This window comes from Harpia harpyja, chromosome 10 (genome assembly GCF_026419915.1).
Source record: "Harpia harpyja isolate bHarHar1 chromosome 10, bHarHar1 primary haplotype, whole genome shotgun sequence".
NCBI classification, from domain to species: Eukaryota; Metazoa; Chordata; class Aves; order Accipitriformes; family Accipitridae; genus Harpia; species Harpia harpyja.
Window position 1 is genome coordinate 32,998,485 of NC_068949.1, and position 21,718 is coordinate 33,020,202.

A 21,718-nucleotide genomic window follows, 5' to 3' on the forward strand; every position below is an offset into this window, starting at 1 on the left:
ATGAACAGGCTGGTGCTCCTGGAGAGAAACATTAAGCAGTGAAGACTGGAAGAATGCTTCATTAGAAATGGAAGAGCGACTTTTATAGGCAGCGCTGTGTAAGAAGTGATAAGCAGATCTGCATTCAGATGTTCAGGAAGGAAAGCATTTAATTCCAGTGACAGAGCAAGTAGATTTCTCTCCTTAGGGTTGATCTGTGCACCAATCCATGTATGATGACTGCTTCCAAAGACTTTAGAGAACTGCTGCTGTAGACAGCACAAGTCGAAGAAACTATTGAAAGCCAGATGCATAAATAGATGGATATATATATTCATCTGTGTGCACTGTTATGGCTATGCTCCAACAGTCCTTGAGTTAGCATGCCTACATCAGTTGCACTTACTCCTTACAAACACCTCTTGCTAATGAAGGAGAGGAGTTGCATTTAAACTAAGGATGTGTCTCCCAAATGTGGTGGTTCACTTAGGATTTACCTTATCCATGATGCCAAGAGTCTGCTCCATCACTGAAATGTGGTGGGCGATGCGGCTGTCGTAGTTCAGCACAGTGAGGAACTGAAGAATTAAAAACAGAAAGAAACAGTCTTATTAAGCCTGTTCTCAACAATTCCACACTTCTGTAAAGACAATCATACTACGTGAAACTCAAAAAACTAGAATTCTGCACAGTGGAAATGCTTACTAGTGATCATAAATGAACATTGTAAAGATATTCTTGGATGCTCTGTGAATACTAGACTGTACAGCTGTTAAAAAGAATGTTATCTATTATATGTTAATGGAAACAAAGACCAAGCAAATTTGTTGTGACGTTGCCAAAAAAACCCAAGCTATACTTTTGCTTATAAGGTAGTCTAAGGTAACAGAGCTGGAGGCCAAAGTGCTATACAGTCTGTCTTTAGGCCAGAGAAGAAAATGATTATTTTCTGTCAAGTGGCTTCCTAGTAATTCTTACTTCTTTTATTGTTCTTATATCTGCATAGTAATTAAGGTTTCAGAGAATTTATTAAAGAATTTTTCTTGGGCACACTGCTACTAAAGTACCTCTTTATCAAATGACAAATGGAAAACAGGCTGTAGGACCCATAATGGGCTGTAGACAGGTTTCTGTAAATGTAGATTCATCCTTCCAGAGTACTGTCCCACCAAAGTGACAGGTAAAATTTTGTGGACTGCTCTAGTTAGAAGAGGAGAAACAGGAAAGACCAGCAGGATCCTTGCCTACAGCACCAAACTGCTTTCACTCACTGCTTCATTAATAGCCCTCATTCCAGGTGTTCTCAGGTCCTTGCCCACACGCATTTATCTAAGCCATCTTTCTTTCAGTTCCTATTGCTGGGATCTCTGTTGCCTTGTCTTTCCTACTAACCCCACATTAAGCCCCTCAGAGCATTCAAATTCTGATTAAACTGGTATATGCCTTTGCTATGGGCAAGTCTAACTCTCTGAAGGGCAACAGTTCTGCTCATCAGTTTAAATGAAGTTTGAGCTAATGGCAACACTGGTGATATATTTGCTACAAGAACTTTTCAGTGTGTTGTCACATCACTTCTTTGGAAAGCTGTTTTTGTTGGTGTTAGTTATAGAAGTCCCTTGGCCCTGATTCAGAAGTGAACAAACAGTTTGGAGAGCAGCAAAAAAAAATGAAGCCTCTGCAAAATGTGTTTTGGATTGCCTTTTAATCTTTTGATTGAATTGCAATATCCTTACCTGCTGTCCAACATTCTTCATTTTCTCTGTGCTTTATAGCTTTCCCCACTGCAATATCTCCAGCCTACCCATCCTCCAACATCCCTTATTCCAAACCTTTATGTGCCCCCACCTCATTGCCACAAAACCATCAGCTTTCTCTGCAGTCCTCTACATCCCATACTGCAATACCCTCGGGCTTCCCCTACAACTTTTCTTCCTCCTCTCTTCTCCCACTGGTATCCTTGGCTCTCTCCCACAACCTTTACCTATGTTTTCTGGCCTGCCAGCTGGGCTTGTTCAAAGCTATGTGGGTGCTGACTTGCTGGCCAGCAACTGCCTCTTGCCTGCCAGGCATGGCAAACAATTCCCTGTCTTCTTCTGCTAGGCCAACAAATGGCAGTGAGTGGGGCTCAGTCAGGCTCCTGTAGGAAGGCTGAATCTTTGTATACTGAGCAAAAGTTACGGTATTTCTGTGAGATACCAGATGGGGGCACCTCAGAGCTTTCAATTAAAAGGAAGTTGTGGTGCTTGATTTAAAAGGTCTGTTCCTTGTGGCTGCAAAATCCTGATTCCTTACTCTCAGTGCCAATTTTGAAACACTAAGAGTTAGGGCTAATTTTGCCTTCATTTACACCTGGGCATCCCAAAGAACTTCATCACTGATCAATCTCAAGAGTAAAACTTCCCTTTGAAAGCTGAATTGTTGACGTATTAGGCATCAGGTTTCTTCGCAGTAGTAAAAGACTTACGAGGTATAAACGATCTTACAGATACAGGCAGCAAAATTTTCTGCAGTCAAAATATAAACTAGGGAAAGTAACTCACTAGCTGGCGATCTTTTGAAATAGGTAGTGTTACAATATCCCGAGCCTTCTGTTTCAGATCGTCTATCTGCATTCTCATTTTCTTGTGTTCCCATTCCAGCTGAAATATCCCTTTAGAGAATTCTTTACATTCCACCATGCTAGCAATTTTTTTTTGTCCTTGAGCCTGAAAAAATAGATTAATCTTAATTAACACACTTTACAGATTATAGAATAATTATTCACAACAAGATGGGCAAGCCTCCAAAGTTATAATTTTAGTAAGGAAAACATGCTATACTGCAGTGTCTTTCCAGACTTTGCTCCAGATGGTTATCTTTTGTGGAATTTTGTTCCTTTTTATGCTCTATGCCACAGCCTTGGATCATAGAAAGAGATGAAGAAAATTACAGCTAACCTCTCTCTCCATCTTTCTATCTTTTATAAGTGTTAAGGCATTTTAGCTCTACAAAATACAAGCTTGCTGTGTATAAGGTATTTTGCAGTTGTTACTGAAGGCTTCGTGCAGTAGCAGTAAGAAGCAATTTTTGTACAGCTAGAATGCCTAAAAAAAAGACATTTAATGAGAGTATGGAAAACTGTTTTAAGTATGATCACCAATTTCACCTTACATAAAAAAGTGTATTAAGTTTTTAAATCTTAATGTAAGCTACTGTTCAGATGCTTCTTAACATGACTATAAATTTGCCTTCAGGGAATTTTCAAACTGGTGCCCAGGACATTAGCATTTTCTATTTACAGTGTGTGTGTAAGTGATGATGTGTCTAAAAACTGTTGCCATTTCATTGATCTGAATTGTATTGATCAAACATCAAGAAAGCAGTCTGTATTGCAATCTTTACATCATGATAAGAGACATTACAAAATTCTTAATAGCTTCCAGATTACAGTTGGACCTACTGGTGTATAGTAACAAATTGAAATTAGATGTCAAACTGGAGAAAAAGCAGAGCCCCTGAAGGACAATACATTTGTTTAAAAAGCTTAAATTTCCTTCGGATAGTGTAAATTACCATGATAGAGCAATTCAGTTCTTCAATAACACTCTTATTAATAAGAATGGCATCAGCGTAGTCTGGGATCTCAGTACTTTCCAATTCTACCTGTCCTTGTTTTAACAAAAACTGGACAGTCAAATTCAATTGAAGTTTCATCTTCTCCTCCTGCAGCCTAAAATGATAGAAAACAAAAACAATATTTAGTGATTTCAACAGGATTATATAAATCCTCCCATGATTCTCAAAATGTTTATATTTATTACCGGTAAATGGTATGTTCATGTAGGGGTTACTTTTTGACAGCCTGTCTTCTATTTGCTGCCAAAGTGACTACAGAATTTGCAACTTACTTCCATACATGAAGTTTTCAATCACTGGATTCAGTTTAACATACTCTAGCAGATGTTCTGAGAAAAAGTGTTGTTACCAAACAGAAATCTTAACAACAATTAAAAAGGAAATGGAGAAGACTCCCAGCCAGCAGCCGTTTTCTTGTATAATTGATCCTGCAGTTTGTTCCTGAATGACAATGAATGTGAAAATTATGTCATGTACCTGAAAAAATGAAATATTGCAGGTCCAAGCAGCTCAGTGAAATGAGGTGTCATGTGGCATATTGCAGCTAGGAGTGATCACTGTATCTTAGGCCTACATGAGCAAAATTTAACTGAGCTAGCTAGCACATATATGGCCTTGACGGCTTTGGGGGATTCACTGCATGATGTAGGTTTTGGGGCAGTCAGTCTGCATTGAAGACCATGCTGCCATCCTTACTGATGTTGTTACTTAAGATGGTAGATTAAGGCTGGTTTGGCCTGCTCACATGTGCTGCAATCACCTCATTTCAGAAATATCGTAGGTGTCTCAGATGAATCCTAGATAAAAGAGTGTTGGAGAACACAGCTGTGTAATTCTGTATGTAACTTTTGGTTCTGTGTTGGTGGAGTATTAAAATGTAGCTGAACACGGGAAAAGAAACAAAATTACCAAGTGAGTTCTTGGAAAATGTCTTCTATTTCTGAATTAATCTTCTCATTGTCATCCATTCTTCTCTGGAGAAACGCCTGCATCTCTGCCAGTGTTAGGGCCATCCATTTCACCTAAGCAAGCAACATCGTGACATTCTGAACTTTTTCAACTTTGTCAGTATGTCAGGGCAAGCCTCTTCAAGAACAGAGAAGACAAGTTCTTAAGAAGACATATGTATGTATAAATATGCAGCCTGGTATTTTGAGAATCCCAGTAGAGAGCATGAGACATAGAGGTTACAATCCTTACACTCTGCTCAGAAAATTATTTATTAATTTATGCATAGTTTATTCACATGAAGGGAAATCGTATTTCCTTCTCTCTTGGTCAAATTTCATGTATCTCTGTCTCTGCATAATTCAGATTTACACCTTCATGCTTTTAAACTGAACAAATAGCTTGCTAGAAATTTCCAGCAACACCCTTTGTTAAGAATTGCTCTTGATGTTCTAGAAAAATATGGGAATGCATTGGTGCAAATGTAGAATGCTAATGGAAGAGAATGACTCCAACAGATGATGGAAATCAAATACCTTAACAGTGTTTTGGTATGGATAGAGAAATTTTTTTTTTTCTTTTTAATGAAACCATATCAAGGTCACGATCATTCTGATCAAATCCGTACACATTAATATGCTAATATTTCCTCTGAAGGAGAACTAAAGCTGGTTTCTCTTGATGACATTTCTATTATTCTGAATTGAATGTGGCCAGAAGCAACTTTCAAACTCAAATGCAGCTTGTGTATGTTGCAGTGTCATTTCACCACTAGCTTGACCCTACACTTGAACACCACAGAAGTTTAAGACCTGAAAATATCAAGAAGTATACTGACAAAATAAAGAATTTTACATACCAGCTCCTCACTCTCCATTTTATTTCGTCTAGCTAGACAAAAATGTTCCCACATAGACAGGTCTAAGCCATTAGGCATGTGCTCAGGACTATCCAGTTCATCCACGGCTTTCATTAAAAGGGTAAGTGCATCTTTGTAATCTTCAGCTGAGCCTGAACCATCCCCATACGGGTTAGCTGTGTCAGGAAGTATTTCTGTCATTGGGGTCCTAGTGCACATACACAGCACATACAGTATTTACTTTTTATTTTCTCTTGCATAAAAGAAGCTCACAAACAACTAAGAACATTTCATACTCACAATCTCTTCCAAAGAACAAATAGGTAAGGCTGGATCTTACACAAAATAAGAATATATGTTTTTGAGACCTGATGATTATTTAGATTGAATTTAAAATAGATTGTGTGGTGAATAAGGAAATGTAAGTACTCAAAATAGTAATCGTTAGTATGATAGGAAATCAACCATTGTTATTTATCCAATAAAAAGTAGGCAATCTACTGATTATCAAAATAATTTAGACTACTGAAATAAATAGAATTCTCATTCTTGACTCAGAAGAAATATTAGTATTTAAACAGATGGAATCAGGGGGATCTTACTTTGGTCGATGTTTGTAAAGTTGGAAAAGTTCATCAAAGAGATTCGCCGGTACATCGGCAAACTCCTTTGTAAAACCACATTCCAGATTCTAGGAGGGAAACAGAAAGCTTTCTTGTTACCACGATGTTATTTTTAAAAAAGCATCAACCTGCCCATATCTTCGAAATACAGAATATGGTGTCCTTCCAAGAGCTCCCAAGCATCAAGGAAATCTGGACTATTTCATAAATTCTTCTATGCACATACTCTCCTTTACTGCTTAATTTCAGTGATCAGCAAGTTGACCAGAACTCATCCCATGCTTACAGTGAAGTATGTTCTTCTCATTGTCAAGACACAGCATTAACATTTTAATTTCTGAACCTGCTTGTGTTTGTCAAGAGTCTCACCTTCTCTTCAACAATTGCATTTTCATAGGTGTCTGTGTAAGCCTCAATTTTATTTTTTGTAGTCTGGATTGTTCTTGCAGTCTTGACCTATAGCAAAACCAAAAGATTTCAGGAATTAAACTCAGCCAGCAGAAGCACTGAATGGCCATTCATATACACTGATGAAGCTGACACTTTCTTATTTCTAGAGAAAACCTTGTGAGCTATTTTTACTAACAAGGTAATGCCTTCTTCAGGGGATTACTTGTATGTACTGCTAAAAGGTGAGCAAGTGCAAAGTTAAACTAGTCCACTGCTTAAGAAAGTAAGAAATTTGTGTAAGAAATATCTTATACAAATGCTTACAAGTCTTCTTTTTAAACTTGAATGTAAGGACCTATGTTGATACTTGTTTTCACTTGCATAGAGATTTCATTTTCCTTTCATGTCATCACAGGTAAGACCAGTCAAAAATTCTCAAATGCTGTTCAGTGGAGGGTTCTTCATTTTAGAATGCAGTTTCCCTGTTGTCGTGACATAGTTCTGCTATGTGTCAGGATACTAAGCTCATCTGTTTCATCAAGGCAGTTAAATGCTTATACTCTGCTGGGGACACCGTTTTGTTGTATCTGACAGTTTGTATGGACCAAAAGATATACCAATGGGAACATTTAGAAAATTTTTAAAAAAATATATGTATTCTGAAAAATGTAAGCTGGTATACACTTGGCCTCAGATAATTTTAAAACTAGTTCAGCCTATTCAGTGCTAGGGGCTAGATGCCTACTTTGGAACCTCTGCCTGTAGCTCTGTATTGGGTCTGCATGGCAAGGTTTTGGTAGCAGGGCGCTACAGGCGTGGCATCTGTGAGAAGCTGCTAGAAGCTTCCCCTATGTCCAATGGAGCCAATGCCAGCCAGCTCAAAGACGGACCCACTGCTGGCCAGGGCTGAGCCCATCAGCAACAGTGGTAGTGCCTCTGTGATAATGTATTTAAGAAAGGGAAAAAGTTACCGCGTAACGGCAATTGCAGCCGGAGAGAAGAGTGAGAATACGTGAGAGAAACAGCCCTGCAGACACCAAGGTCAGTGAAGAAGGAGGGGGAGGAGATGCTCCAGGCACCGGAGCAGAGATTCCCCTGCAGCCCGTGGGGAAGACCATGCTGAGGCAGGCTGTCCCCCTGCAGCCCAGGGAGGTCCATGGTGGAGCAGATACCCACCTGCGGCCCATGGAGGACCCCACACCGGAGCAGGTGGATGCCCGAAGGAGGCTGTGACCCCATGGGAAGCCCGCACTGGAGCAGGCTCCTGGCAGGACCTGTAGCCCCGTGGAGAGAGGAGCCCACGCTGGAGCAGGTTTTCTGGCAGGACTTGTGACCCCGCAGGGGACCCACCCTGGAGCAGTCTGTGCCTGAAGGACTGCATCCCATGGAAGGGACCCATGCTGGAGCAGTTCATGAAGAACTGCAGCCTGTGGGAAGGACTCATGTTGGAGAAGTTTGTGAAGGACTGTCTCCCGTGGGAGGGACCCCACGCCGGAACAGGGGAAGAGTGAGGAGTCCTCCCTCTGAGGATGAAGGAGCGGCAGATACAACATGTGATGAACTGACTGCAACCCCCATTCCCCGTCCCCCTGTGCCGCTGTGGGGGGAGGAGGTAGAGAATTTGTGAATGAAGCTGTGCCCAGGAAGAAGGCAGGTGTGGGGGGAAGGTGTTTTAAGATTTGGTTTTATTTCTCATTACTCTACTCCGGTTGATTGGTAATAAATTAAGTTAATTTTCCTCAAGTGGAGTCTGGTTTGCCCGTGATGGTAACTGGTGAGTTATCCCTCCCTGTCCTTATCTCGATCCACGAGCCTTTTGTTATATTTTCTCTCCCCTGTCCAGCTGAGGGGAGGAGTGATAGAGCAACTTTGGTGGGCATCTGGTGTCCAGCCAGGGTCAACCCACCACAAGCTCACATACAAATAGCTGCTTGCAGCTCCAAACACAGAGGTCAGTACAGGTTGAGTAGGAGATCTGACATGGGGAGGCATTAGTATATTATCTCTGGACTCAGGAACAGCTCCACAAAGACAAAATGAGCAAATGGGGTAACGTTGTCCCAAGAGCCAGAACCAACCTGCAGACTACCACCACTTACATCACCTGAGTCACACAAGTATTGGCAGGACACAGGAATTGGAACTGTCACTCAAAATTATTACTGTGGGCAGTAAGCACTTGTATTGAAATCCAGATCTACTACTTGTGCTCTCCAGTCTTTGGTTGACTTGTATATGTTTGATAGGGATGGGTAAACTCTTCAGGAGATTAAATTGGTCAATAAGACTATAAACACTTTGTAGTCCGTGGTATGTTCTGCTTCCATGGTCAGATAGTCACATGCCACCTCTGTCTATGCTTTGAACTGGCAAACACAAGTCAGCGTGGCCCTGGACTACATTAGACACCTCAGTGAAAAAATGTGATGGCATTACACATTCTTTTGTGCATCTTCCTGTCCTAAAAGCATCATAATTGGTGCTTCCAGCTTGATACTGGATACTAAAAAATATTATATATAGCAAACAAATAGCATCATGCCCTTCTGAATTTATGGAGTTTTACCAAAGAACTCCAGATGAACCAAGATGAGTATCTATTCAAAACCATATGTATTTATAATGTATGTCACCTATGCAAGTTGAAAAAAAAATCAGTGACCCTGTAAATTGTCAGAAAATCATTTATGGTAAATTTTTGATTTGGAAAGAGCAGTCTTCACAAGAAACTGTATTGTAAATATTACACTTTTCCTAAGAACAGCATTCCAAACGATAACTTACTTTTTCTTTCTCCTTTTTCATAAGGAAATTATGAAGTCCAACTTCTCTAGTGTCCAACTCTTCATCCAACAGTAAAGCATAAATGAGATTGACTATTTTGAGTTCTTCCTGTGAAATGATTGTAATAAAAAATGTTAACATTCCTGCTGCGCAGAGGCAGAGTTAAAAAATTAATGTTCTCTGTGTTACCTGATAGATGACCATCTCTATTTTCACTTTCCTTTCAGAGAGTTTGCACACAGTCTCATCAAAATTTTGTGTTGTTTCCTGGATGGAAGCTTCAAGTTTCTTCAATTCATTTTCCAGTGCCTGGGGAAGGGAAGGACAAGAGCAGCAATATTACATCTGGAGGAACAAAGAAGCTCTGATATAGTGTATCAGATGCTGGAGAATGCACGGTATGGAACTGTATCCTTCAGCCAAAAGGTCCCAGAAATTACTTGTTTGGAAGGAGAGTGCTGCCAGGCTACCAACTTATGTTGCCCAAATACCACCATGAAGGATAAATATAATTGTATTATTTTTGTATGGCATCAGCAACTCTGGGAATGGAACCTGAAAAAAAACATTTTAGGAATACTGGTACATTTGTGAAGGGAAGTTACCTTTTGTCAGATATCACAAGTTTTGGCACATATTAATTGGTGTAAGTAGAGATTGCCTCGTTTTACTGTCTAAGCTAGGACTTATTTAATATGCCACATGATCTTTGTTCTTCATTTGTTCTTTGTTTATTCTATTTATTAGTATTCATTTTTAGAAGCAGCTCCTGAGAAAGATCAGAAGCTTTGCTCATGATCACTGTCAACAAAACCACTCCTTTTCTCATTTTAATTTACCCTTCTATAATTTTCTTTTTCTTCATTCAGCTGCTTGACTTTTTTCTCATGTTCTCTAAATATTTTCTTTTCTTCATCACTCCAAACGTGCTCAGGCTTGGATATAAAAGGAGGTGGAAGAATATCCTGGAAGTATTAAAGACAAATATGCTTCAAAAGCAGTATTAAATCTCCATCAGCACACTAACAAACTATAGCACGCACCAAATTTAATGAAAGGTATTTCTTAGTCGTAACTAAGGTACAAGCCTTAAGTCTAAATAACATATATATTCTGTTTCTCTGGTCTATTACTTGCACCAGTAGTTTTGGTATATATATATATATATATATATTTGGTATATATATATTCTCTCTCACTTGCTCACAGAAATTCACTACTGGATTTTGTAAAATACAAGTATTTTGTACTCAAACACACTACTGTTGGTACAAGATATACCACATTTTCTGTTTTAGAACCCCAAATCTAACTCCATGCTAATGTATACTTCTAAGTGGAGTCCTAGTTTTCCAAAACAGATCAATTCCAGGGACATCGCTTGTGTCTGCCCTCTCCTGTGACACTCATTCACATTCTTTCCTTCATCTACTACTGTACTATCTATATTTGCTGAGTTAAATGGAACACAGTATTCTTCTGTAAGATCACAGCTATGGATAATAGACCCTTCCCCCAGCAATACAGTTGTTGCAATGGTAATACAGTTGTTGTAATGGTAATACTAGATTATGTTCCTATAGTATTCCACTGTGATAGGAACATGTGTTAACGGGTGAATCAAATGCAGGCACTAGAATCTTGTGGTCTTTTTTGAGTCCAGTGTATGGTCTCTTATGGAGTCTATCTAGGCATAATGCAATTCTACAATTCTCCAACTTTCTTCTATCACGTAGGTTGGAAATATTTGCTAGTTGAATTTCACATTTCCTTAAAAGCCCACAAGCTACCTATGTGATATGGCAGAAACACAGCTCACCATTTTCAAGATGTCTTCCTTTTTTACTTCTAGCACTCCACCCATCATGTCATTAAGAGCACGCAGTCTTTCATTGTCCTGGAATGACGATAAAAAATATTTTAGGGTACAAAAGGAAGTGTAGTAATTGGAAGTTTGGGGAATGATAATAGGGTAGTTCACCTCTAGATCACCCATATGATTATACTGTGTGTCACTAGTAGATTAATGCTCTTTGGTGATGTGTGTGTATTATGCTAAAAGTCTCAGAGTTTTTTCTGGTGGACAGATGTTCATATACCAAATAACTTACTAAAACTGCCATTCTGTCAGTTTTAGAAAGAATACATAGGCATAAACTACTCCTGGCCAGTTGGCAGGCTAGGACAAAGGAAGCTGTAGTGTCACTGTTTCATCATGCATCTCTTTTGGGGCCAGAACCATCTTAGGCTTCTCACAGATGCATTTTAAAGCCAGAGGAAAGCATTATGATCTTCTAGTCTGATCCCTGAAGAACAGAGGTCTCTCAGTCAACACACACATATCAAACACAAAGCTCTTGATTGAGCAGTAGCATGCATTTAGAAACGTATCTAGTCCCTGGTCACCAGATATGGTATTTTTAATTGCCACTAGGCACATTTTTCAAAATTGTGAGCCTAACACTACATCTTTTCTTCCCCCAGCTGGTCTATGTAGTTCTGATTGTAAACAATAATAAGAGGGAAGAGGCACACATCATCATTACCTACCACTTTAAATTTATTCTCCCATACTACATTACTGGAATATTCCAGGGCAGCATTAACTAAATAAGCCTAACCAGAGACAAAGGCCTACTCAGTAAAAAGGATACTACTTTAAGTACCATAGCAGCAAGGTGTCTTTCCATTTCAAGCTTAGACAGCATTTCTGCTTTCTCTCTCTCTTGTTGAGTCAAGTATTTTTCAACTTTAATCTGAAGGAAGAAAATGAGGTTCATATCAGGGTTCTTTTCTCCAGACATGATCACATGTGGACTAAGAACATTTGGAAAGATGGTGTAATACTAATTCTTAATGCTTTTGTATCACTGCTCTATGATAATATTCCTCAAGAAGAAAATTGTTCTTTTGAACAGCTCCAAAAGCTATACTTAAAAATGCTAAAATACAAACTACCATCATTTTTGTTGATATTAATTGTGTTTTGTGCATACCTCTTCTGAGAGTGGAATAACATGGACTGGTTGGAGAGCAGAGAAAAGTAGGGAAAGACTGACCAAAAGAGCAGATGAGATCAGTGGAATGTATTGTATAAGAAATATGGCGTTTCTTTATAAATTATTGATTGAATGTATAAGTACAGTACTAAGTATGCTTTAGTACCTAGATACTTAGTTTCAAAATGGTATTCAGAGAAAACAGGGAAACCCTTATCTATGGAAATAATCCCTGCAAGCCTGGTTTGAATCTTATAGTCAGGAACAGGGGGGATTTCTACCTAATTTATGGGCAATTAAAAACTTTTAACAGCAATAAATTAAGATTGTATACATTTTATTCATTTCAGATTGACTTATTAAGAGCTTTCTCCCTAAAAGGGGAAGGGAAGCAAAAGAGTCAAAAAGGTGATTTTAAGTACACAGACACATCTGTTTTAAGAGTTTTCAGTACTGACACAGTGTCTGAAAATGAGAAGAATTAGAGAACTGTATTTGAGTGGGTGAAAGAGAAAGATTTATTTTTCAGACACCTCTGAATCCTGAACAGTGAGTGCTTGCTCTGGTATCTCATCATCTGTAAGAGCCGGCTCCCACACTTCCACTTGGAGGTCAAGCTGTGCCAAGATTTCTCGGATCCTCAGGTTTCTTTCTTTCACTCGTGCTATCTCCTGCTCCTTTTGTTGTGCAACTATGTCAAATTCCTTATTAAAAGCAGTTTTCACTTTGTAAATGATGTCCTGAAATACCAAAAAAGAAAACCACAATACTGCACAGGTCGCATCCATCCATGATTATATAACACTCCTCAAGCCATCGGAATCATAAATGTGTGTATTTCTATGTGTGACAGGGAAATAAACTGGTAAACTTTTGTGAAAATCATAAGGGCAGAGTTCAACATTTGTTAAAGGAGGTGGGCAAATTATCAGTTTTTTCTTTTTTTTTTCCTCGAAATTTTTATTTTTTTTCTTCTACATATTTGCCATTTGACAAAGATTCTGGAAGAAACATACTGCTGCCAAAACTAGATAAAAAATTAGGCTGCCTTCTATTTGCTGGTTTTTGCACTCTTCGGCTGAAAGAAGACGACGCTCCAAAGAAAAAAAACACATGACCTGTAAATCTAGAGATTGTAAATCACAGGTGCAGGGAGGCAGTTAAGGACATACTTTCCTGATTTTTAAGTGATGCAACCTGCAGTTTCAATATGCTTTCATGTGATTTTCTGCCTGACATATGTAAGTAAAATGTGCCCATTAAATAAATAAACATCGGAAACTAATTTGTTAAAAACACCTGAGATCTTATAATGATTTTAAAAACCATATATTCTTAGTGGATAAATTTTTTATTTAGCCTAAATAATTGATCTCCACAAAGAAAAGTAGAATACTGAGAAAACCATGTGTCTCTCCTACTATGTCAATTTACTAAAATGAAACATGAAAAGGATTTCAGTTCTATCATTAAACTTCACATTTTGAGATGCGTAGCTGTTTTCAATTTGTATTAAAATAAATATTTGTGTCCATGATTATTTCATTGATTTCTAATATAATAATAAGTTAGGATGTAATAAGGCAGGATGGCAGATGAGGTACAATGTTGCTGGGAGAAAAAAGGCTGTGCTCAATGTCTAGTCAGCCATTTAGTTCTCAGCAAGCTTGCTGTGTTGGCCAAGAACACTGAAGATATATCTACACTTAGATTTATAATAAGCATCCAAGCTTACATCTAAAAGTGCTCCTTGTGTTTCTTCCCTATCTACTTTAAACACTAGTGTATCTACTAGATTTTATGTATTACAATGCATAATTATTGAGCTTTGCTACCATTTACAGTCTTAAAGAGCTCTGAGGAGGCAATGCTTTGTAGTAGTTTAACCACTTCTACCCTTGTAGATCATCTTCATAAGAAGCCTATTCTGTAGCATGTTTACTACTTAATAAACTGGCCAGGGTAAGAGAAGTAAGAGTCTGATGGTAATGAATAATAATAGAAGACTCCAAAAGAAGGGATGGTAAAACTGGAGAGAAAGGAAATGGTGTGAGGATCCAGCTGATCTTTCATTCAGCAGCAAATAATAGGGAAAGAGGTCATGTTTTCACAGGGCATGCTGAGATGTGCAAGCTAGCTTTGGCTATACAAACTCTTAAACTGAAACACCAGTGGGCAAATACAGATACCCTCAAATTGGGTAACCAATTTCATAAAAATGTTTTCTTCCAGACCTGAGCTGGCAAGTCCACATGGTGCTCTACTGCACTGTATGCATTTATCAGCTTTCATCTCAGTAACTCAGAGACCTGTGCAAATCTCCGTTGTATAGTGTCAGTACACCCAAAATCTAACAGTGGCTGTGACTGCTGTGAGAACCAACAGATATGACAGCGTCACTGCAGTAATACAAATTTAAGAAGTCATCACCTTCAGTAATACTATCTGATTGACTTTCTGCTCCCTGGTGTGCAAGTCCCATTGGTGGTACAGGATAGATGTGTCTCCACCATATTGAGAGCTCAGACTTCCAATCAGGCAGTCAGATGCACTATCATCAGTCATTGCTTCTTCTGCCTTCTCTCCTTCTTCCTTAGATAATACAGTCTCAGACTCAGTCTCAAGATTTTTCTTCTGAACCTGTATATTACAAACATGATAATTGTGTACACAATCCAGTGGCACATGTATGAAAAAATTCTAGAGGTTATATTCTGCAATTAAGCTCAGTGATCAAAATAATACAAGTTGAAATGATCGTATCTGGAATATTGGGTCCATATGTAGGTTCCCCAGTACAAGAAAGACATGGGCATACTGGAGCAAGACCAGTGATAGGCCACTAATACAATTAAGGCTTTGAAGCATCTAACATGTGAGGACAGTCTGAGAGAGCTAGAATTGTTTAGCCTCAAGAAGGAGAAAGCTTGGAGGGATCTTAGTAATGCATATAAAAACCTGATGGTGGGAAGTAAGGACAACAGAACCAGACTCTTCTCAGTGGTGCTCAGTGACAGATTGAGAGGAAATGGGTATACATAGAATACAGGACATCCAACTTAACTTAAACATAATAAAACTTTTCCTGTGAGGGTTGTCAAACATGGGAAGAGGTAGCCCATAGAGTTTATAGAATCTTCCATCATTGGAGATATTCCAAACCTGACTGGACATGGCCCTGAGTAAATCGCTTTAGGAGGGTTGGACCAGATGACTTCCAAAGAGCTCTTCTAACCTCAGCTATTCTGTGATTATTTAATACTAACACATTTGTTCTGAGTAAAACCACAACATGCCATCTTTATTTATCTTTTTAAATTTTTCTTGGACAATTTCTACAGCAAGAAAATGGACTTTAGAAATGGAACTCTGTAAAGAAGCATTAAGATGCCAACTCAGAACATCCTGATCTGAAATGCCTTTATGCAGTACTTCAAAGAGATTGTACCTTAAGATCAGCTGTCTCAATCTTCTTTAACCAGAGAACTTTCTCCAAAGTTTCCAGCTCTTCTTCACTGTGTCCCTTCAGTGGATAATTCTTCACTTCACAAGCCATATGGAAGCACTGTTCAAATTTTAAAAAAACAATAAAACCAAAACAAACAAAAACCCAAAGTTCTTCAGAACGCATCTATCAATTCATTTTTTCATTACCTGAACGCTAAACAGTTGTAAAGACTTCTTAAAATCAGGAATAAAATTGAGGATCAATTAATATAGACAATATAGTAAAAATACTGGGGTAAGACAAAAACCACTTGCCTTTTTGGTAGTGAAAAAGGTTGGTTTAAATTTGCTTTTTTCTTTCTTTTTTTTAATAATCTATGGATATGGCATCTTTATCTACAGAATTCAACCAGAACTAGATCTTTTGTAAAATGACTTGGTCTTTCACCACCCTTGAGATAATCCAGTATCATCAGTTTGACTAAATGCCCTCTGTTTAAAATAGGCAAAATCAGGGTTAAATTTTGCCTTTATGTTCTGTGTAGCAGAAGTCGTACTGACTGCACACAGAAAAATAATATTTACCTCTCCTTTTAGCAACAGCGCATAAAGATATTCTCTGAGATCAAGGAATTGAAGAGTTGTTTATTTGCTTATCAGCACTCTTATCCACCTTAGAAAGTAAAATCAGCCAGGCTCAGACAAAATGAACAGAATGAGAGATTTGCATGAGCCCTGGGAAGAAGTAAGTTTTTTCCCATACCATAAGCAAATCATAAATGTGTTATACTTCTATTTATTTTGTCTCTGTACCTTAAGGAGTCAATAAACTACTGTACAACATGAATTGGAAAGCAGAGGTTACCTTAACTGCACGTCCTTTTACACACATAGCATCCCAGCACTCATGTTTGATGACATCCTGCAAATAGCGGTTGGCTAAATTCTCCATTTCAATTTCCTTCCTTGCCTTTCAAAATACAGAAAAGAAAATAACAAGATGTGGTGAAAAATAACAAGATATGGGCAATTCATATTGAGTTATTGAAAGAAACCTAACAGACGAAATGAATTACCAATATTTCCTCATCTTAGACTATCACAGTTATCTTCTCCAAAAACTATATTGCATACTACCGAAAGGCATCATTTTATATGTGAAGAAAAGCATTCTAGAACTTAAGCAATGTGCCCAAGGCCACAGTGTCAGATTTATCGTTTCTGGCATAGATCATATTCCAATCGGCAATGTCTGCATCAGCAGCTTCACCTGCTTCAAGAAGTGACTTTAAATACTTTTAAGTTTTCCTGCTTCTCAGCAGCGAGCAGCAACTTTGAGATCATCCTCTGTTCTTCAATCATTCTTTCTCCTTTTCACTGCTAGTTTTAAAATGTTCTCCCCCCGTTCTATCATACCCTGGCCACTTCTTGTTCAGCCTCTGCTTGTGCTCTCTCCTGTTCCTCAATATCCAGGTTGAACTCGTGCTGCTCCAGTTTCTCAATGTCTGGCACCTGTTCATTTTCAAGCATCATCTTCTGAATCTGTTTTTTTTTAAATAAGTGTAAGGAATAAAAAGTAATTTGAATGTGAATAGAGGAAATGCTATAGAACTTGATATCAGAGAAAATTATTTTAATTGCCTCCATTTTTAACCGCTTCATGGTAATTGGTAGAATGTGCTGCCTGTAGCTAGTGACAGAGAGTACTATGTGAATATATTTCATCTTTCTCTTAAAGTTTATTTGGATGTTATATGTGAAGTTGTGCATACTTTCTAAGAACCTGTAGTAGTAGTACACAATTCTTTATTCTCTGGTTCTGAGAACTTTATTAAGTTTTTATCACTTCATTAAGTAGTTATCTATCTCATACAGTTCAACAAAGGGAAGTGCAAAATCCTGCACCTGGATAGGAACAGCCCCATGCACCAGGACATGCTGGGTGCTGAGCAATTGTTAAATAACTTTGCAGAAAAGTAGCTGGGGCTCCTAGTGGACACCAAGTTGAACATGAGCTAGCAACGTGCCTTTGTGGCAAAAAAGGCTAACGGTATCCTGGGCTGTATTGAGAGTGTTGCTAACAGGTTGAAGGAGGTGAGAGACATACTGCAGAGAGTCCAGTGAAGGTGATTATGGGAGTGGAGCATCTCTCCTATGAGGAAAGGCTGAGAGAACTGAGACTGTTCAGCCTTAAAAAGAAATAGCTTGGGGGGAATTTCATCAATGCATATAAATACCTGAAGGGAGGGTGCTAAAAGGGCAGAGCCAGGCTCTTAAGTGGTGCCCAGTGACAGGACCAGAGGCAATGGGCACAAACTGATACACAAGAGGTTCTGCCTAAACATCAGGAAACACTTTTTTACTGTGAGGGTGACTGAGTACTGGAACAGGTTGCCCAGAGAGGTCATGGAGTCTCCATCCTTGGAAATAAACAAAATCTGTCTGGACATGGTCCTGGGCAGACTACTCTAGTTGACCCTCTGCCTTATCCTCTTGCAGTTAGCAGTTTTTATGAAAGGAAACAGAAGGAAAAAGAGAGGACAGTAGTTTCTATAATGGAAGGTTGTTAGACAGCCAGAAACTAGCCTGCTGAGCGGACAGATTTCTGAAGGTATAAGAGCGGTACAAAATATTTACTTGGAGGAAAGGAAACTGAGAACCAGACAGTAGTTCCTGGCAGGTTCAGCGTATAGTCCCTGAAGAAGCATGTCTCTTTATTACCTGTCTGCTCAGATTTTATGACAAAAAATGTAACTGAGCACTAGAGCTGATAGCCATAAAGGAAGTGTACTTGTAAACAAAACTGGTAAGCTGAGCCATTATCCTTGTAAGAAACTCACAGTTTTACGCAGCTTTTTAATTCCCATTTGCAGCTCTTTCTTCTGGTTAGCAAACCTCTGAGTCTCTTCTTTAATGACCTGATATACAACAAATATATTGTTGAAAGATAAAAATAGACAAGAAGAGAAAAAAGATTGAAATAATCTAAAGGAACATTATCTGTACAGAAAACAAAACTCCAAAGGGATTAATAACTGAAACAGACATAATCCTAATTCAATAGGATGAATCTTAGAATTGCTCAAGAGAAAAAAGATTGTACAACCAGGTCACGTTGTAAACTGGTTGTACAGCAATAGAGCTTAAAAGAAAGAAAATATTAAAGAAAGAAGTAATTACAAGTGCAATGATTATAGACACATTGAACGGCCCACTGCCAAAATTTGTTAAGGTTTTATATTCCTTAGATTTTTCATTGTCACTAAGCATTTCCAGTGGGATATTTAAAGACACAAATACACTAACATCTGTTAATCATTCTGGAAGCTGTGAAATTTTCTTTGCCCCTACAGCCTTGCCAACTCATGTCTTGGGGAAAATTTTGGAATGCACCTCTGGAATTTGCTTTCTAAAATAATTTTCAACTTTAAGTAGGATGATGGCTATTGTTTGAAAGGAAGGGGTGTATCATTCTGTCATTGGATGGACTCTATCCTCTAAAAGTCAGATGCAAGTCTCAGGACATTAATGAGCAGCTTAAAACAACCTAGGACCACATTGCTGTCCTTCAACCTTTGCTTCTCATCACCTGTCCCTAGCTGATACTAACAGTCACGTGGTTTTCGTGTGTATGCAGAGTCACATGAATTTGCCAGAAAATCCCAGTGGAGACACCAAAGCATGAGCGCCAGCAGCAAAGCAGAAACAGGAATACATGTCTGGGAGAGTGATGGAGAAGTTGCCACTTTCAATGGCAGTATGTCTTAGATTGACTTGAGCCACTTGTGAAACTGCATCATCATTTGGAAAGTCACTCCTGAGATGACCAAGAAAGCATTGATATTTTGCTTTGTCCTATCATTGAACTTCAAAAGCTGGACAAAATACACAGCTCTGGGTCATATCAGAAAGAACTTCCTAGCATCCATAAATTCATATTTCTGAGGGGGGGGGGGAAATCTATACTAACAATAACATAGCAGTTTCCAGGCTCACAAAGAGCTAAATCCCCTCTCTGTAGACAGTTAGATCTTTGATGTACTTTTACTTAAAAAAAACTTTGGTTACATAACATACTCACTTCAACCTTAACCTGAAATAAACCTCAGGGGGTTTGTAATTAATGTCATAATGTTGAGTGTTGATTTATCAGTGCTGTAGGATTTGTTACTCTGGCCCTTGGGAAGAAGAGAGCACCTACTTTGTTTCTGGTAATAATCTTCTGTGCAACTCTTTGACACTTAGAAGAAAAAAGTCTTTATAAGTTTCTAAAGGAAGCCAATTTCTCTGGCAATTTTTTTTAGTTTACTCCTTGTGTAGAAGTGGTCTTTTGGTCTTTAGAGCTCCTATTGTGCTAGGTACCTTCTCTAATGTGTTTGTAACCTTGACCTAGGATTTCCAAAAGTCTAGACTGCAATGCCTTAAAGAGAGGTCCAAATTTCAGAAAAGCTTTAGAAACTAGATTCCTTTAAAGCATATAATTTGACACCCCAAATCACTACTGACTCTTGAAAACTCTGGCTTTGATTAATACGTGTTCTATGAAAGTACCTTCTTTATTTTCTGACCTATCCATGTCATGTCATTGGTACTGGCTGAATACAAACTGTTGATGTTTCCATCTTCTTCTGTCACCTCTACGTTGGAAGATTTAAGTGGTGCCTCCTGAAATTGAGGACATAAACATCCATCTCAGGAACTTAGAGAGAATGAAAGAGAGACAGAAATGAAATAAAAAATGGACTCACATTAGAAGCAACACCATCACCACCAATTTCCAGAAAGTGTTACATTTTTATTCCCTAACCAGTCCCCAGATTTGATTCTGCAAATCCTTGCTATTATGCAATGCCTTTTGACTCAAATGGGCGGACAGTACTAATCTCTGTAATCACTGCTTTGCTTGATTTCAACAGAAAAAATATACAACTAGTAACACACAATGTATAGCAGTAACATCACACTGGGAATGACACGTAATTTCTCATGAGGAGAAACTGACTTTCAAAGAGCTTTCTGTGGCTGAAGAAACCAAGAGAAATTGAAGATGTGAATGTCATCTTCCAATAACTATTCCATTTCCTTGATAATTCTATTCCACAAATTAATAATTAAGCATATTCAGCCTATCGCCGGGGTATTCTACTTTTACAAAAGGACCAGAGTTTGTTTTGAGGACAGTTTTTATCGTGTGTAATTTTAGGATAATGATCAAACTTTTTTTCCCCATAAAAATACAGAAAGCACCTTAAATTTCTCTTCTGGAAGTGATTCCGATGTGGATTCTGGGTCAAACTGCCATTCTGCCATAGATTTTAAAACAATATTTTCATTCAGAGTAGACTTGTTCAGTATAGCAAGAAGAGACTGCCAGTGAAGATCAGCTTCCTTAACTTCAGTTTTCTTTATCTTCCTAATAAACAAAAAGGGAATCGATGTCTTTTTTGTGTATTATGGAAAAGGATGAAGTATTAAATACTCTTTATAACACAATTATTAAGTTGTTTAAAAATGCCTATTTAATATTTTTACATATGATTCAACAGTTTGAGTTCTAGAATTGCATAATTAAGTGAAGTTTCCAGAGAATTAAAAATTCTGAATGATGGATTACCCAGATTAGAAATACTGCTCTGGCAGAGTCTATGCATCTGCCTGAACATTTGTTACACCACAAAAAAGCTGTAGTTTCAAGCGTCTCTTACTCCTAATGTCTGCTAAGAGCTCTCCATAGCCACAGTTCAATTCCCATTAAAGCTGTGATGTCTCCTAATTGCTAAATTAAAATAGTATCTCATGAGATTACATCCCCACAGAGCCCCTTCCAGATGGTATATTTGAGAGTGATAAGAAGCTCACTATGGGTAATACTTATCAGAAGATACTCCTACGTCTTGTGTTGCAACCGTACCCGAAGTACAAGACTTTTCATGAGCTAGGGAGACCACCTCTGAAGATGAGAGGAGTGATTTTATTTCTATCCAATTCTTCTCCTTACTTTGAGATTAAAAAAAAGGAAGTCTAGAATCACAAGTAGATGCAAAAATTAGTCTGTCAGGATACAAGAATTTACA

General features: G+C 38.3%; 1 protein-coding gene across 7 annotated transcripts in view; it reads right to left on the bottom strand.

Moving 5' to 3' along the window:
* CFAP43 (cilia and flagella associated protein 43) overlaps positions 1 to 21,718 on the bottom strand; it is a 55,535-nt gene that overhangs the window by 6,246 nt on the left and 27,571 nt on the right. For 4 of the 7 annotated variants that reach the window (XR_008236937.1, XR_008236938.1, XR_008236936.1 and 1 more), the window contains 20 exons: positions 20,892 to 21,057; positions 20,196 to 20,309; positions 18,485 to 18,562; positions 17,061 to 17,186; positions 16,510 to 16,614; positions 15,646 to 15,762; positions 14,628 to 14,837; positions 12,731 to 12,937; positions 11,865 to 11,954; positions 11,018 to 11,095; positions 10,038 to 10,163; positions 9,388 to 9,507; positions 9,199 to 9,306; positions 6,394 to 6,480; positions 6,004 to 6,092; positions 5,402 to 5,609; positions 4,504 to 4,616; positions 3,532 to 3,688; positions 2,520 to 2,684; positions 477 to 557 (listed from right to left, as the gene is read on the bottom strand). Coding sequence is in view for 1 of the 7 variants with exons in the window: in XM_052799429.1 (XP_052655389.1) it covers positions 477 to 557; positions 2,520 to 2,684; positions 3,532 to 3,688; positions 4,504 to 4,616; positions 5,402 to 5,609; positions 6,004 to 6,092; positions 6,394 to 6,480; positions 9,199 to 9,306; positions 9,388 to 9,507; positions 10,038 to 10,163; positions 11,018 to 11,095; positions 11,865 to 11,954; positions 12,731 to 12,937; positions 14,628 to 14,837; positions 15,646 to 15,762; positions 16,510 to 16,614; positions 17,061 to 17,186; positions 18,485 to 18,562; positions 20,196 to 20,309; positions 20,892 to 21,057 (2,545 nt within the window). In the remaining 6 variants the exon portion in view is untranslated. The remainder of the gene's footprint in view (positions 1 to 476; positions 558 to 2,519; positions 2,685 to 3,531; positions 3,689 to 4,503; positions 4,617 to 5,401; positions 5,610 to 6,003; positions 6,093 to 6,393; positions 6,481 to 9,198; positions 9,307 to 9,387; positions 9,508 to 10,037; positions 10,164 to 11,017; positions 11,096 to 11,864; positions 11,955 to 12,730; positions 12,938 to 14,627; positions 14,838 to 15,645; positions 15,763 to 16,509; positions 16,615 to 17,060; positions 17,187 to 18,484; positions 18,563 to 20,195; positions 20,310 to 20,891; positions 21,058 to 21,718) is intronic. The other 3 variants (XR_008236939.1, XR_008236940.1, XR_008236941.1) reach the window with 3 other exon arrangements.